Source organism: Corythoichthys intestinalis, chromosome 9 (assembly GCF_030265065.1).
Source record: "Corythoichthys intestinalis isolate RoL2023-P3 chromosome 9, ASM3026506v1, whole genome shotgun sequence".
Lineage (NCBI taxonomy): Eukaryota > Metazoa > Chordata > Actinopteri > Syngnathiformes > Syngnathidae > Corythoichthys > Corythoichthys intestinalis.
Genome location: NC_080403.1, coordinates 40,485,502 through 40,504,073, shown reverse-complemented (window position 1 = coordinate 40,504,073; position 18,572 = coordinate 40,485,502). Strand labels below are relative to the sequence as shown.

The window sequence follows — 18,572 nt, the reverse complement described above, 5'->3', positions numbered from 1 at the left end:
GGTTAAAGTTAAAACAGCAGCACTCGGACGATCGATCTCCATGTTTTGCAACGTGACGCTTTGTTTTGATTAATCTGCGCATGTCAGACGGCAGTTGTCAAACGACCTTTCGGAATAAAGGCAGACACATGTAAACGCTGGATCGGAATAGATGAAGTGACATGTAAACAGCTGATCTGAAATTTCCATTCGGAATGATTTGAATCGGTATGAATAAAAGTCAGCATGTAAACGTGGCTATTGGGTTGAATTCTCAATCAGATGAAATCACGACCCTGCTGATGTCATCATCCAGCTGGGGATGCTAGAGCGCTATAATGACAGGCGGGTCTAAACGGCAGATTAAAAAACTCATTTCTCGTCATCTGCGCTTTGCCAAATTGTTATATATAGTTGAATTGTCTCAAAATATTATTCTAATTCCGATAATAATGCTATTTAAGATATTTTTTATGCTGTCACAGGCACTTTAAATTGGGAGGGGTGGGTCGTTTTTTTAAAAAGAACTTTTTAAACACACACAATTTAATGCAATAGTACTGTGCTTAAGCCGCATTAGAAGAGTTAAAAACAAAAACAAAAAGTAGTGGAAATAAGTAATAATAAATCATGGAAAATGCTTCAATTAAAAAAAAAATAGAAAAAATCACTAACTTTACATAGAAATGTCTAATTCGTTTCAGTGGCAGATCTTGCGTTTCAAATATGTTCTCTTTGAAGAGATTTTTTTTCACAACATACAAACGGTTCAAAGATTACGTAAACGTCACTACGTCACGCGACCTTAGAGGACAAAAGGCGTTTGATTTATATTTCGAACAACATTTAAAGAGCAATTATGATGTTCTTTGACTGCAGCGAAAGCCATGTATCTGAACTGAGAAGAAATTGTACACAAAAGAATAACATGTACAAATTCATTTTAGTATATTTGACGAGGAACACCGCAGAATATGTGATTAAAGAAATAACTGAAGCACCGCCCAACGAAAATCGGTGTGCGAAGGACACCAAAACGCGCGTCCACTTTAGCAACGCGGGAAACATTGCTACGCTCTTTCTCTGTTTTTCCGCAAGAAAGCTCAATTCTTCGCCGCACAAATTATACATTTTAGTAGAATAGAGTTGCTACCCTGCGAGCAAGGGGGTTCGGTTTTACCCCGGGCGACTACTTTGACGCTCGGCGTACTCCTTCCTCTGGCGGCAGCGCGTATGTGTACTGAAAACGCGGGCAAGTTTGAACTAGTAGCAGTTGTTTGGACGAATGTCCGTCCGCTCGAGTTAGCGTGGGCACAAAAACTATACGGAGGAGCTTGTAGGAAACTTGAGTCAACAAATGGATTCGTTCCAGAAGGTCGAGAAGATAGGAGAGGGCACTTACGGGGTTGTGTACAAAGCTAAAAACAAGAACACGGGAGAGACGGTCGCTCTCAAGAAGATAAGACTGGACACGTAAGTCAGCCGGGAGGCTTCAGTGGGTCACAGAGCCCCTCTTTGTGTTCGTGTATTTCGTGTATTTAAAAGACGTTATGTCAAAGGATTTTTACTTGAGAACTTACTATACTGCCACGTTGGGTTTAAATGTAATGAAAGGGCAAATTCAAGCGTGTACGTTTTGTAGAATTACATCAAAGAAAATCTCACTGCAGCAGACAAAAAAGTCAGAAAGAGTATGGGAATTGAAGTACTTTTTCTTCCCAGATAACTCACAAATTCCCCATTGGAAAATGTTGGCCTGGACTTTTAAATTGAACAAAAAGCTGTTGTGCTCTCAGGAAGTCTTGATTTATTCTGTTGTGTGAACTGCAACAGGTGGACAGTTTTGTATGAGCGTTTAGTAGTTCTGTCTTTTCATCTTGGTCGCTGGAGTAAATAGTTGTACAAATATAATGAAATATCTGGGTAAAAAAAAAAAAAAAATCAATTGAACAGGATTTTTATTTTTCAAAACGTATTAACAAATCTGAACATAAGTAAAATGTAAAGTTAAAAAAAAAAAAAAAAAATATATATATATATATATATATATATATGTATATATATATTCTAAACAAAATTAAAATAAATGCAGTCCTTTAGGGGAGTGTAAACCCAAAGCCACAGCTCAACATTATTACCATCGGAACAAAAATAATTGAATTATCTTCCATAAAAAGTACATGTGTATGACTTGAATCATGTTTACATAATACACATACTCTCTTTCTCAACACAGACAGTTGCCAGAAGGAAAAAAAACACGTTGTACCACCGCCAGACACACTAAGCACGCTGGAGTAGCTGGTGGGAAATAATGATTATAGTGTTTAGTAACTTTTAATTTTGTATAAATGCGAAATCATATTGGAGGTATTGCCTCCTCGGCAGCCACCCTACGCAAAAATGATTTACATTTTTTATTTGGCCCTCCTCCTCTAAGACGCGGAATCTAAACAAAACAAGCTGAAAGCGCACAGTAGTACTTTGGGTGTCAAATATGCATTTTGGTAGAACGTTTTTTTTTTCCTACTTTCATCTCATCCCGTCTTTCCTGTTAATTTTGTTTTTGCTGCTCGTTTTGTGAAATATTAACAGTGCTGTGATGTCACGCTCATTAATGTTCCTCTTGGGTTCTAATTGAACGGGTTGAACAGATGATATGTTTATGACGGCGAAGTCAACAGCAATGGCGCCCTACTAGTTAAACTAAATTTACAAATTGTATCAAAACGAAAACATCAAGATGTTTTTTTTTTTTATTTATTTATTTTTTTAAAAAAAACCTGTCTTGTTCAGCTGTTTGACACGGACAATGGAAGTCTAAGTGCCAAGATGGTCTGAATAGTTTTAATGTTTAACATTGAGAGTCTGACATACTCCCATTGTGATCATTCAACATACCTTATTTATTATGACAAAGCAGCGAACAGGAAGGGGTTATGGGGGAACAGAAGAAGAGAAACACACACTACAACAAGAAATACATTGAACGTCTACACTAGGAGTGGGAACCTCAGGGGACCTCACGATACGATACAATTCGCGATACAAGGCTCACGATAACGATTATATCACGATACAGCGATTATCGATATATTGGTCAGAAATTGGATACATGACATTCTACGATACAACTGTTGAAACGATTAAAAAAAAAAAAAAATTAGAAAAAATACTGTTTAAGTCATTTATTAAACAGTGACACCTTTTCTGTGCAACATTGCTGTAAAATATAAATCTACTGCAAATTGTGCCCCTGCTTATATAGAGGAAACAAACCACGACCACTGATGTCACTTTGAGAGATCATGATGACGGGCACCCTTAATTTCTTTAAAGTTTTAAATCTTTAAAAAAAAAAAAAATAAATAAATAAAAAGTGCCGTAGGTGTCAGCAGTTGAGCTTGGAGTGGGGCAATGATAAAACTGGTGGGTCTTTTCTTTGTATATTACCTTTGTTGCTTGGTTTGAGCACTTCCGCCATCTGCTTCAGCATTTAAGATGTCAGACTTGCTCAGTCACAGTCTTCCTCACCTTAAAAACAACAAAATAAAACAAAAAATATTAGCTACTTCATAGTGTTTGAGTTGAAATCCTGATTTTTTTTTTGTGTTGGAAGTATTGAATTAAAAAAATATATGAATTGAATGTATAGAAATTAAAAATTCAATAAATACCTATTTTTAATATGTAGGCTACATTAATTATCATGCACATCACTTTATATATCTTGGAACCTATTCAAACCATTTTTATAGCTTATTGTATCAAAATGACAGTAATAACAGTTTGTGTAGTAAACTAGATGGAAAGTGGTTCTGAAATAATATCAAATAAATCGGTAAATTCATGTGGGCTTGTTCGATATTCATTTTCATCCAGTTTAGGGTCCTGGTTTATTTTATATCATTCAACATCAAATGTCATCAAAATAATACATGTAAATTAAAAAGTCAATTACATTGCAAAACTTTATTACCTCAAGTGATGAAAGCGAAGCTCACAAACTCCGGTGTCCACTACGTCACCAGCTCCCAGTGAAACTTATTTTTCTTAGACAATTCTTGCATACAGCAAAGTCCTTGTTCACCTTACTTCCTTTCTTGTTGGTGTAAAATCTAAAATGTGTCCCCATGTGTGATTTGTAGCAATATTTTTCTCATTTTTTCCTCCACCGTTCTCACTGAGCTTTTTTATTTTTTCAACCCACTTGGAGCTACCTCTCCTTCTCTAGACAACTTGTGCGCACTTTACCCTCACCGCCACTTCTGAGCGCCCCTAGTGGACCGCCAAGGAATTGCTCAACAAACATTGAGCAGTTTACAGCATCCATACTCCATTGTATGGCCAATATGTTAAATAAAAGTATCGATACTTGGCGGGAGCATATCGATAACCTATCGGGTTGCAAAATATCGCGATATATCGCTGTATCGAGATATTGTCACACTCTTAGTCTACACTAACTACTAATATGTTGGTGCTATCGTCAGCTAGATGTATTTCCGGTTGACACCATGTGGGGGGCCTGTTGAACAGGGAAAGAGGGGGGTGGGAAGGTCTATAAGATAAGTGATTGAAAGGAGTAGAGTGTACACAAATCAGCTCTGTGATCTTGATCCCAGTAATTGTGTGAATCCCTTGTGAGTATAAACCCATTGGCGACCGACCCTATGCCGCCCAATCGCCAATCCCGGCACCGGGACCCTCCACCCGAGCGCGCCCCATCAAATCCAGCCGCACGCAAGCCCCACCAGGCGCGCGACAGCCACACAGACGAGCGGAGACGCCACGCGGGCGCCAACCCAGAGCCACGGCTCCCACCCAGCCAGCCCGTCAGACTTCAACAACAATGGCGCCCTACTAGTTAAACTAAATTTACAAATTGTATCAAAACGAAAACATCAAGATGGGTGTCAATATCAAATTATTTTAACTCATAAAAATGTTTATCTTTTAAGAACGACAAGTCTTACTATCAGTGGATGCCTTTAAAAACTTATAGGAATGTAGACGTAATAATATAAATTATCCCAAAATGAAGTAATTTTAGTAGCAGGGGGCCTAGTGTTCAAAATGTGGCTCTAAGAAGTACCATTGCATGCTACAATCACACGAATAACAATATTGTTGAAATATCTTCACAGTGATCATCAAAGCGTAGCACTGTATTATTTTATCAGGGCTAAAAAGGTTATTTTATGTTTAGCAAAATTAGTAATATGCAATGTTTTGGGTTTCTTTTTACTCAGGGAAACCGAGGGTGTTCCAAGCACCGCCATCCGTGAGATTTCCCTCCTCAAGGAGCTCAGTCACCCAAATATTGTCAAGTAAGCAAACAACTGAAGCCTGCATTGTTCCTTCCTTATTTCCAAGTTTTAAAATGTTCTAATACTTTAGGTTGCATGACGTCATCCACACGGAAAATAAGCTGTACCTAGTCTTTGAGTTCCTCAACCAGGATTTAAAAAAATTTATGGATTCCTCCACAGTCTCTGGTATTCCGCTCGATCTGATTAAGGTAAATATCCATCTCACCTCAGTAGTGAGGATAAATATGAATAAACTGAGATAAATTGGCATTTTCTTTCTGTTTGTAGAGTTATCTCTTCCAGCTGCTGCAAGGCTTGGCGTTCTGTCACTCCCATAGGGTTCTCCATCGTGACCTGAAGCCTCAAAACTTGCTTATCAATGCTCAAGGCGAGATAAAGCTGGCTGACTTCGGACTGGCCAGAGCGTTTGGCGTCCCTGTGCGCACATATACACACGAGGTAAATGAGTTAATGTGGTTCTGTATTAGCGGAGGTGATACGCCTCCTGTATATATTTTATTAATGCTTATTACCAACTCTATTGTATGTGTGTCAGGTAGTAACACTGTGGTACCGAGCACCGGAGATCCTGCTGGGCTGCAAGTTCTACTCCACGGCCGTCGACATCTGGAGTCTGGGCTGCATCTTTGCTGAAATGGTAAGGGTCTCCTCCGGGGTTCGACATGACATGCACATGACTACCATTCTCACTTGTGTGAACTGAGTGATGTCTTCTTAATACACTGCTCAAACACTGCTCAAAAAAAATTAGAAGAAAACTCCGGAAACGCCCAAGATCCAAATGTGGGGGAATTATCTTGAATATCTTTCCTGATAATGTTTGCTTGTGTGGTCCCCACGTGCTTGTACGCATGCCATACAATGTATAGGCATGCTCCTAATGAGATGACGGATGGTGTCCTGGAGGGTCTCCTCTCAGATCTGGAGCAGGGCATCACTGAGCTGCTGGACAGACTGAGGAGCAGACTGGAGGAGATTCCCGAAGATTGGTAGTTACCCCAGGAGAGCTGGACAGGGCCGTAGAAGGTCCATAAACCTTCAACAGGACTGGTATCTGCTCCTTTGTGCGATGAGGAACAGGATGAACACTGCCAGAGCCTTAAAAAAATGACCTCCAGCAGGCCATTGGTGTCAATTTTTCTGACCAAACAAATCAGAAACAGGCTCTATTAGGGTGGCCTGAGGGCCCGACGTCCTGTAATGGGCCGTATGCTCACTGCCCAGTACCATAGCACTCGACTGGCATTTGCTACATCTGCGTGGCGCATTTGCTACCGGGCCGCACAGAAATAATAATTTAATAACGACTGCATTCTTACCGAATTAACCCTGTGCCCCTGCCTAACACACCAATATCCCTGTCTACTCTAGATATAATACTACGGGATGGATTAGAATAATGTCATAGAAATCCATTGATTGGACTGCTAGCAGTACATCTTGTTTGTGTATATAATTCATCTGTGTGCGCTTGTCCTCGATAATAACGTATTACCGAGCCAGGGGCGCAGCACATTTGTCCCAGAAATAATTAGCCCCCACACGAGCAAAGATGACTGGAAAACAGACGTCTTTGGAGATATTTTTACAGCGAAACGAGCCTACAACCTCGAAGACCCACGAACTGTGAAGGAGTGGATTCGTGACCAGTCTGTGAATAAACAGAGTAGAGCTGAAACGAACACTTGAGCAATTCAAGTTAAAAAACTGATCCGAGTAATTTTGTTCACCTCGAGGAATCGTTTAATTTTGCCAGCTCTAAGCGTCACGTTTTGCCCGGAGTGCGGGACAGCGCGCTGACGTCACGTGCGTAGAGGAAGAACCAATTAAAAAAAAAAAAAAAAAACCTTACTGCAGGCGACAGCCGCTTCAAGCTACGCCGACGTTGCTAAAAACTACGCCCGCATGATGCTTGCTACGGTGGTAGCAGGAAGCCAAGTTCTGATGCGTCTCATAGATATCATACGTAAGTAGAACTAGTTGTGAAATGACAGACAGAGCGGTGTTAGAGAACGGCCGCCATCTTAAAGCAGTAGACTACATAGCGCTAATAAATAACATTAACGTTACTGTCACTAGCTCACGTAACGTTAGCCTTGCTGAGGGCTAGTTTTCTATTAATATGACCACTGTCGATGCGTGGCTAACGTGTCTTACATACAGGCTTTATTTAATCTGAAAACATAGTGCTGTAGAGTGATTGGGGTGTAAAATAAAAACCTAATAATGCTAACTGTCAATTTTAGCTCAGTAGTCATTGCTGGATAAAACACCAAGTAGCACTGGTCCCGAATATGCTCCAATACAGCAGGTATCATACGTACATTTATTTTGAACACTGCAAAAACTCAAAATCCTTTCAGGACTTATAGTTTAGACTAACTTAAAACTTAACTAGAACTTAAAAATAGCTTGACACAAATGGAAATTCTATTGAAACTAGGGCTGTCAAACGATTAAAATTTTTAATCGAGTTAATTACAGCTTAAAAATTAATTAATCGTAATTAATCGCAATTAATCGCAATTCAAACCATCTATAAAATATGCCATATTTTTCCGTAAATTATATATATATTCTGTAAAATAAATTGTTGGAATGGAAAGATAAGACACAAGATGGATATATATATTAAACATACAGTACATAAGGACTGTAGTGGGCATTTCACTCTTCTGTCATTTAAATCTGTCTATGCTGTCCTCACTCCGAAGCGTCTACTTTTTCCAAAGCTAGTGAACGACGCCTTAATAATCAGACTTCTTCCTTTTTCATCTGATTTATTAATAAAATGGCCTCAAACCATTGTCCTCTTTAGACCGTAGTAAAACTCCCAAAAAAAAGTACACAAGCATTGCATTAGCAACAACGTTAGCTTAGCACGCTATACAGGTTCACTAAACATAAACAAAAAGCGTCTCATACAAAAAATATAACATTTCGCTTACTAACATAATATGTACATTCTTTACAACAACCATACTTACGGACAAATCTTGTCCAAGGATCATATAAGCACAACATTACCACGTAGGCGTCAGCCCGAGACGTCGTGCAGCCATATTGAACTGCCAAGAAAGCAATAAACCATGTCGCAAAGCGACCACAAGAGTTCGCTGTTAGACAGCACAAAAAACCTTGCTTTAAAACTTACCAAAAGGCAGAATACTGTCTGAGTTGGACATGTGCGGTAATTGCGTCAAATATTTTAACGTGATTAATTTAAAAAATTAATTACCGCGCGTTAACGCGATAATTTTGACAGCCCTAATTGAAACACATGGGAAAAACACCTAACTTTTAAGTGATGTGTGTTATCAAGCGTAATGACATTTTTAGGTAAGAAATATATATTTTTTTTTATATGATCTAGAAGTTTTTTTTAAGTAAAAGCAGTGAATTAGTCTATTTATTCTAGTCACATCTGAGATGCAATTGTTGGCTGTTTTCAACAATGTATATCGAAAATAAAGACATTGATTGACTGAAAATGGTTCAATATTAGAAGAAATGTCTTGTTTTTTCATGTATATTAATAATTGCGCTTTACCTAAAAAAATGTTTTATCCGATTACTCGATTAATCGATAGAATTTTCAGTCGACTACTTGATTACTAAAATATTCGACAGCTGCAGCCCTAAAACAGTGATTCGAGCATGTCTGTGCAACAGGAGGATCAACTTGTAGAGATCGCAAACGAGGGCGACCTTATTAAACGTGCATTTGAGACAACAACTCTACCGAGGTTCTGGATTAAAGTCATTCCGGAATATCCTGACATCGATACGACAACATTGAAAACCTTGCTACAATTTCCAACCTCGTATCTTTGTGAAGCGGGCTTCTTAATTAATGCTTAACGACAAGGCGAAGTTGTTAATGGTGAGAGCGGTGTGCAGTTGTTGTGTGCAGCTAACATGGCAGGATGTATCTGTGGAGAACTTTTCTACAAGTCCTTCCGTGATCAAACGTAAGTTAATATTCTTTTCTTTCAAGAAAGTTTGTAGTGTTAACTTTGGAATTGCTGCATTTGCGCATTTTGCGGCAATGTTTAACGTTACGCGCATGCGAAGAACCCCATCATTGCAATTTTTGATGGGTTGCAGAACTTGTCAGAACACTGGTCCGTGAAAAAAAGACCCAAATAACACCGGTCCGTGGTGCAGAAAAAGGTTGGGGACCCCTGCTATAGGCAACCAGAATTGGCAAATATGCCAGTCAGTGATGGTCTGGGAAACCATATTCATGGAAGGACGCACAGATACTGTATCTACATGTTAGATAATAGCACCTTGACTGCTATTAGGTCTCGGGATGAAATCCATGGACCGGTTGTCAGAACCTACGCTGGTGCGGACAATGCCAGGCTTCAAGTGGCTAGAATATGCAGGCACTTCCTGGAGGATGAAGGAATTGATACCAGTGACTGGCCCCCGCGTTCATCCGACCTAAACCTAACAGAACACCACTGGGACATTATGTTTAGGTCCATCCGACGCCACCAGTGTGCTCCTCAGACTGTCCAGGAGCTTAGTGATGCCCTGGTCCAGATCTGGGAGGAGATGCACCCTTAGGTGCATGCACCTACGTGATCAGGCATGCATAAATACAAGCACGTGTGGTCCACACAAACTACTGAGAATCATTTTGAGTTGCTACAATGACATTTTACCAAAATGGACCAGTCTGCTGTGTCACCTTTTTCACTTTCACTTTTGGGGTCTCTTGATTTCCCACCTCTATAGGGTGCACATTTTCATTTCTATCAAATCATGTGGCATAATTTTGTTACTAATAGAACTAGGGCTGGACTATATTGGGAAAAAACTGACATCACGACTTTCGAAGGGTTCGCGATATATGTTGTGTTATGAAAACTAGAAGAATTTTCACCAGATGACTTGAATAGCTCTGTTTGGGAAAGACTTTGGTTGATTCACCATGACCACACTATTCATTAGTGATGTCCCAATCACGTGATCAGAAATCGAGCCGATCACGCCATTTTTTTTTTTTAAAGGATCGGAATCGGGTGAAAAGGATCAGGTATACAGTCCCAGACAGAAGTCTTGTCGCTAATCCATTTTGTAGAAACAATTGCTAATAACCTGACTTTTAATTATTCAATTGGTTTTAGAAATGGCTCATTTGAAAGCTAAGAGCCTCCCAAATGATGTTGAATGTATAAAAATATATTTGTTTCACTGAAAAAAGATTGATCATTTAATGAAGACATAAAGGTCAAATTTTTGCAAGACAAAAGTTTTGTCACCTACAGAAAGTAGTGTGAAAATTGAACAAAAATGTACTTCAAATACAAAAATATGTTACATAACATAAGCGAATTAAGTAGTGGTGCCGTGAGATCCAAATTTAATATTTTGTATGACTTCCATGGGCTTCGGCAAGGATTCATACAATTTATGGATGAAGTCATCAGGAATATCAGAGAAAGCAGTCTTGCATGCCTCCCAGAGTTCATCAACATTCTTGGGTTTTGTCTTCCATGCTTCCTCTTTCATCCTACCCCAGACATGCTCAATGATGTTCATGTCTGGTGACTGGGCTGACCAGTCCTGGAGGATCTTGATCTTTTTTGCCTTGAGGAACTTTGAGGTAGAGATTGAAGTATGCGATGGAGCACCATCCTGCTGCAGAATTTGTCCCTTTTTATGGTTAGGAATGTAAGAGGCATCTGGTGTTAATCATCGTTAAGCTTGGTACACAGCAGTGTAAGTTTTCGTCAACGATGAAGATAACGAAAATATTTCGTCAACGAACAATTTTTTTCATGGCGATGATGACGCGCTGAAAACATGTCTTGGGAGACTAAAACATAACGAGATGGATGACATTTGTCGTCTGTCAACACGAGACCGAGATGAAAATTCGCCATACTTTCTGTCATTAAGTTCAAAATGTGTGATATGTTCCTATTGTATGTGTAATTAGAATGCATTTAGCAGTGTTTGGTCGTGTCACTCATGTGACGTGCTGCGCCTCCCCTTGCCCCACACAGATGCTTAGTCACAAAGCGGAGGAGTAAGTCTGTGCCTATTCCAGGCTCATTTTGTGAAACATATGTGTCAGATGCTGCTTGGTAGGTTTTGGTTTCTTATCTTGGCTAGATATGCCATGTTGCTTTAGCTTTTAAAGGTCTGTGCTAAGTGATCGTTAGCAAGCATAGCGTTCGCATTAGCATTTAGTGCGGTGACTCTGTCTTATTAAATTCTTGGAAAACATTTTACATACAGTTTGCGGCATCCAGATGAGTTTAATTAATTGCAAATAATGTTCCATATTCCTACTGAGTGTGTATTATCATCATGAAAATGGTGATATTCTTGTAGACTCTACAGTTATGTGCTCGTCTGTCATGTTCATTCGAAATTCTTGGAAGATGAACATGACTAAAATATGACTAAGACAAATAAGTATTTTCGCCCAAAAGAGTAAGACGTAAATTAAAATGGCTGGAAAAAAATAACACTGGTACAGTTTCAAGTGTGCTGTGGCAACTCAGGTTGAGAGGCTGTTCTCGGCAGTGTGAGCGTCAAAGCAAAAAAAAAAAAAAATCCGGTTTCGGATTGGGACTCTGTTTCGGCAGATTCTCAAAATCGACTTGGCCACAAAAATATGCAATCGAGACATCCCTAGCATTCATATAGTACCGTTTAATCAGGCTAACTGGGTTTAGCTGTGAATGGTTAAGATTGGTGCATGTAAAAGGGGTCCAGGAAGCCATGTTTCCGCACAATTGCTGCTTTCATGAAGCAAAAAAAAAAAAAAAATAAGCGCACCTCCTGCGATGGGACTATTGGGCAAGCGCTCATTGCGATGGCGATATTGAAATGATATATTGCGCAGGCCTAAATATATGGCGGAAAACACTCCGGTGGTTTAAAGTTCCGCTCTGAGACCCCCAATATGGCCAAATTTCAAAATGGTCCGATATGCATGTGTGACGCATCATTGGAAAGCTTAAAATCTCCATTTTCTTGGGATTTTTTTTTTAACTAGAGGGCATTTAAAAAAATAATAATAATGAATAAACAGCGAAACCCTAACTGGAGGTGAGGGCATGAGAGAGCATAATTAAAGACGCCATGATTTTAACGAGGTATTATACTTGTTTCAATCAAAAAACTCCATGTAGCATACATCACCGAGTGTCAAGACAGATGTGAATCACCACAGCCGGATTTTTGGGGGGATTTTATGGGTGAAACAGGGTAATATAACAAGGGTCGCAACGCAGAAATCGCAGACAACAAGGAGTGGGCGAGATGTTCTTTTTCATATATTTACCCTTTTAAAACTTTTTTTTTTCCCCCATTTTTCTTTGTTGGGTCGATTATCATCTAATATATCAGGGGAAATGCGACAGTAAAGAAAAAAAAATACAATGAAGCGATAGTTATGAGGTAGATATCCGTGACTTATTTACAGACACCATTTTTTTTCATTGTGACATAAATTGTTTAAAAGTTAAAATATGCGAGTGAATACTTTAAAATTTTTAAAGTCGTTTTTATTATTTTTTTAAACGAAATATTAGACATCAATTACTGATTCTATGCTAAAAATGACAGACATTTTGAATAATAAATATAATTGTTTTTACTGCTGGGTTGAAACAAAAGCGGTTGCGCGACATCTGTAAACGGGGGTTTCCAGGGTAAAAGGGACAGATTAAAAATAGTTTGGGGTCTTAATGCGCCATGAATCTTCTTGGACAGCATACAAACATATTGTTCTATCAAACACAACAGTTCTTTTGACTTAAAATTAAAGTTGCACCGATACCAGTATCGGCAGGGGGTGCCGATCCGGCCCGAATTGGTGGTATCGGTATCGACGAGTACCAACATGTAGGGCGCCGATACCATTTACTGGCATCACTTGAACGCAAATGTACTGTCCTCCCCACGTGAGCTAACTTCCCAAATCCCGATGCATGACATGTCTTTGTCTCGAAATTACCAAACGAAATGAAATCCTTCGTCTTCAATTTTAAGGATGTAAAGTACAATGCATTTCCGCGACGTTACGCTGCTCATCTAACATGGCATTCACAAACGATTAGCATGCGTAAGCTAACGCCGTCTATTATCGCGCCGATGGGACCAGAAAGGTTAAAACCGTGGGAGACAAAAGCAAACTCATGGTTTCATGATGAACAATGAGTGGCAAATTAAGAGCGCCGTACTTCAAACTCGTCCTGTTTATGAAAGTCGATTGTCATAAGTGTTGTGCAGTAATGAGCAGAAGTGACTTCTGTGGCCAGAAAACAAGCGGCGCAGCGCGCACACTAGATATCATCAAATAGCAACCTAGATGTCCTATGTTAGATCTCATGCCAACTCTCGCGCACACACACTAGATATCATCAAATAGCAACCTAGATGTACTACATTAGATCCCCTGCTATTAGCTGCGTGAGCCCAGAGCGACACGTAGTCCATATACGACATTGATGAATTAGAAACCTCCATGACTGAATGGAAGTTAAGCAGGCCAAATCAATCCATACCAGTGACTATAGATAATGCGGCAAATACTGTTAATTCAGTACATGTTACAGATGGACTCGGACCACAAATAGGATGTTTTGCTTATATGGTAAATATAGCTGCTAAGAGAGCTGCAGCAATTAACAGTGTGCCCCACTTTACAAACAGTAAAGATTGTTCTCAGCCCTGATGTACAAAATTTCTTCAGATCAGTAAGAAGTAAGCACATAAATATTATGCACTAAAATGCTTGTTTATATTGAAGTTATTTTTGCTTGTTAGCAAATAAAAATAATAATAATAATAACAACAGTTGTATTTTCTGTTTCAGAGCATTAAATGTATTGAAATGTATCGAAAATCGTAACGAACCATGACTTAACTGTATCGTTGCATCCCTTATACGTACATATACACACACACACACACACATATATATATATATATATATATATATATATATATATATATATATACATATATGTGTGTGTGTGTGTGTGTGTGTGTTTTTTTTTTTTTTTTTTTGCTAACTTAGTGGTATCGGAATGGTATCGGTATCGGCCGATACTGCACAGCCAGGTATCGGTATCGGGCCCAAAAAATGGTATCGGTGCAACACTACTTAAAATACAGCAGCTATTTTAAAGAGGGGTGCAAGAGCAGAAACTGCTTTTTCAGTGTTGTCTTTGTTTTCCGCCATATATACAGTAGGGCAAATAAGTATTTAGTCAACCAACAATTGTGCAAGTTCTCCTACTTGAAAAGATTAGAGAGGCCTGTAAGTGTCAACATGGGTAAACCTCAACCATGAAAGACAGAAAGTGGAGAAGAAAAAAAACAGAAATCTCATTGTTTGATTTTTAAAGAATTTGGCCTAACCAGTCTCCAGATCTCAACCCCATAGAAAATCTGTGGAGGGAGTTGAAAGTCCGTGTTGCCCAATGACCGCCCCAAAACATCACTGCTCTAGAGGAGATCTGCATGGAGGAATGGGCCAAAATACCAGCAACAGTGTGTGAAAAGCTTGTGAAGAGTTACAGAAAACGTTTGCCCTCCGTTATTGCCCACAAAGGGTATATAACAAAGTATTGAGATGAACTTTTGGTATTGACCAAATACTTGTTGTCCACCATGATTTGCAAATACATTCTTTAAAAATCAAACTGTGATTTTCTGTTTTTTTTTTTTTTTTTTTTTTCTCACATTCTGTCTCTCATGATTGAAGTTTACCCACGTTGACAATTACAGGCCTCTCTAATGTTTTCAAGTGGGAGAACTTATTTGCCCCACTGTATATATAATAGGCCTACTTATTATCAGGAAAGATATTCAAGATGATTCCCCCCGCCCAATGTTCCCTCTAAGCTGCGCGCGTGCGCAATCACACACTGCTGGCACCTACTCTGCGCACAAGAAATTCAATGCTGCGCACAAAAAAAAAAAAAAATCAACAGAAACGTATTAATTGCGTTGCAACTCGGTGAGTGACAAGTGTCCAGCAAATGATAGGATAAGGTTCACTTCCGCTACGCAGCCAATCATAGCATTGACATTGCTTGTGTATTGCCCAGCCTACACGCGCAGTGTAGGTTAGCAAGCTGACAACAGTGCGTGAGTGCGGCGGAGTTCAGAGACGCAAAGGCCAACCCCTTATCATGGCGAAACGAACGGCCAGCGACACCTCCACTCACCAAGCCAAAGTAAAAAACAAATGCGGTTCATATAAGATTGAGTGGCTGTCGGAGCATGTGCAAATAGACGAACAAGCGGTGAAACTGAAGCCAAAGTACCAAGTGAGTTTTCAGAGGGAAAAATGTGGACTGAATGGAAGTTGGACTACCTCAAGCGTCATATTCAGCAGAAAAGTCATTTGAAAGCTGTTGAAAATTACAAAGACTTGGTACATTATTGCGGGAGAATGCAAAAGACCGACAGAAAAGAAACGAGCTGTCCCACAAAACAAAATCTGACCCAGAGCAAGTTGAAGTTCTCATTGACAATATTTTACTTGCCATCAAAATGAATTCTTCAATGGTGTCAGTTCAACAAATCCGCAATCACATGGCAAAGTATGTGAGTATACCAGAAAGCTGGCGAATTAAAAACTATGCCTTTGAATTTGTAAACTCAATCAATGAGATAGTGGAGAACGAGACTATGTGCAGTGTTAAAAATGCACCCTGGCATACACTGATAGTAGATGAGAGCACTGACATATCAGTACACCAAAAGCAAGTCCTATATATTAAGACGTGAAAAATAAGGTACAATTTAAGTCAGATTGGTGTGTATTCTAGTGACATTTATTAAGATATTTTATTTATGGATATTAATCATTAAATGCTCTTACTACTAGATAATTTACGGGCAGTAGAAATGCTAATAGGCATGAAAAGGCGTGATACTGGTGTGTGGCCGCTATGTACCGTATTTTTGGGACTATAAATCGCAGTTTTTTTCTTAGTTTGGCAGAGGGTGCGTCTTATTTTCTGGAGCGACTTATATGTGAACTTATTCACACATTATTATATCATTGTTGCTAGTTAGCATGTTCTTTATGCTATAGTTATCATGTTCTTTATGCTATAGTTATCTGAATAACTCTAAATAGCTGTTACATTGACATACCAGGCATGTTCTCAGTTCCTTGTTTATGAGTCATGTAATGTTATCATACCGTACACTTATTCAGCCTGTTGTTCTCTATTGTATTTTTATTCTAAATTGCCTTTCAAAATGACATTTCTGTTCTTGGTGGTGGATTATACCAAATGAATTTCCCCCAAAAATGCAACTTAGACGCCGGTGCGACATATATGTTTTTACCTTTTCATTGCGCATTTTTTGGCTGGTGCAACTTATAGTCCAAAAAATACCGTACACATCTGATGTTGCTCACCGTGGGCCGCAGTGTGCTCAGGGAGATTGTGTGTGGGAAGATTGCCCCCGCCCCCTCACCATATAGGTCTGACATGTTTTAGAATGGTCCATTTTTTTCCCGCAGTGTTTAACAATGCAATCAACACTGAAGTTCTAAATATTCATAGAAGTGTTATCCCATACCAGAAATAAAAATATTCTTGGAATGGTTTGTTAATTTCCCCTGTTGTTGAGGAAATGAAGTCAAATGCCGATCCTGCGTTTAGCTTTCTTTGGATAACATCTTCCATCATTTGGGAGTCAGCAAAGACAGCAATTTTTCCTTCGGAACATTTTTTGACCTTGAACAATGTGGGAATATCTTTTTTCCTTTTTGCTCAGGTTTTCCGAATGCTGGAGTTTCTCACTCTGAAAATAATGCTCATCGTGTCAATCCACTTGAAGATTTTCCAAGTTGACCCCCTCCTTGGTTTTCCTCCGTCATTATGCTAAGTCTGCATAAATGCCTACCGTCTCTATCCCTAAGGCCTCGCCCAATGCTGCCCTCTGCAGAGCACTTAAGTGGATAATTTTGACTCCCAGGCTTGCTTTTGATGCTGCATCATCGCTTCACTTTGTGAAATCTTTTTTTAGATCACCAGGAGGGCCCTGTTTCCAGGGGATTCTGAGATAGATCAGCTATTTCGCATCTTCCGCACTCTCGGCACACCCGACGAGGCCACGTGGCCAGGAGTGACTTCTATGCCGGACTACAAACCTTCGTTCCCCAAGTGGGCCCGCCAGGATCTTGCCAAAGTGGTCCCTCTCCTGGACGAAGATGGAAGAGATTTGTTACAAGTCAGAACATTTCCTTTCTATTTGTATCTTACAAGGAAGATACAATGTTCATATACTAGTATACACATATAATGTTGTCCTGTTGTCTTTCAGGGAATGCTGCACTACGATCCAAACAAAAGGTTATCGGCCAAGAACGCCCTTGTCCATCGCTTCTTCCGTGACGTCACAATGCCTCTTCCTCATCTGAGACTCTGAATTATGGAAAACCTCCTTAAAAACCCTTAACTTCAAGGTTAAAGAAGACATTTGTGACCTCATTTCACGGCAGGTTCAAAAGATAAAATTGTGGTATCTTTTTGAAGGTCATCTGATGCTTTAAAACAACTGTTAGGCTCAGGTACTTGTCTGTTCTTTCGACCTACCGACCTGTTCTGTTAAATGTTTGTGTACCTTCCATTGTTCAGCTAAGTGTTGTCATCCATTCCACGTGTGTAGCCCCTCATAGACATACTTTAGGTATGTGCCCAAACACCTGCTTGTTTTATATTCAGGTTTTGGCCTGTCGGGTGTCCAAATTTTAGCATTTAGAAATTGTTCGCACAAGTTATCGGGATAGTGCAAATACTGACTTTTATAGGTAATTCTATTTTCCTGCCATACGAGCTAACAAAGTGAAAATCTCTTATTTGTACATATGCAGGTAATATTGCAATGTATGCCTTATTTTCAGATTTTACCATTTATTTTGTGGGCTGCCACATCTTTTGTACTCTAGATTTTACCTGCCTATTGTGATCCCTTTTTTCCCCCTGGTTGCTGCCTGTTATCAGTAAAGAAAAAAATAAACATGTTTTTATAACTGTTAACCTTTTTTCAGTTTTTTCTTTCTTTACTGTCGTAGTTAGAAACCATAGTTGCAACTTCAACAAGTGGAAACTTACAAAAACACAAAATTCTGTGTAAGGGTAATTTAGTAGTATAGCCTTTTGTGGGTGCCCGTGCAAATATACTGTATATATACATATATACACTGCTAAAAAAAAAAAAAAAAAATAGGGAACACTAACAAAAACATGTTATAGATCT

The 18,572-nt window shown here is 39.3% G+C and overlaps 1 protein-coding gene across 1 annotated transcript; it reads left to right on the top strand.

The window, feature by feature from the left end:
- Window positions 1-1,017: 1,017 nt before the first annotated feature.
- Window positions 1,018-18,352, top strand: cdk2 (cyclin dependent kinase 2). The gene is made up of 7 exons (XM_057846428.1): window positions 1,018-1,452; window positions 5,232-5,309; window positions 5,380-5,500; window positions 5,580-5,750; window positions 5,848-5,949; window positions 17,340-17,543; window positions 17,637-18,352. Exons 1-7 carry the CDS (start codon window positions 1,337-1,339, stop codon window positions 17,739-17,741), a joined length of 897 nt encoding a protein of 298 aa, XP_057702411.1. The 5' UTR covers window positions 1,018-1,336; the 3' UTR covers window positions 17,742-18,352.
- Window positions 18,353-18,572: the final 220 nt, after the last annotated feature.

Excerpts from the sequence above, each read along its gene's own strand:
- cdk2 (XM_057846428.1), top strand. The coding sequence starts at position 1,337 with ATGGATTCGTTCCAGAAGGTCGAGAAGATAGGAGAGGGCACTTACGGG. Across the intron at positions 5,310-5,379 it reads AGTCACCCAAATATTGTCAA|GTTGCATGACGTCATCCACA; the intron begins GTAAGCAAACAA and ends CTAATACTTTAG. Across the intron at positions 17,544-17,636 it reads ATGGAAGAGATTTGTTACAA|GGAATGCTGCACTACGATCC; the intron begins GTCAGAACATTT and ends GTTGTCTTTCAG.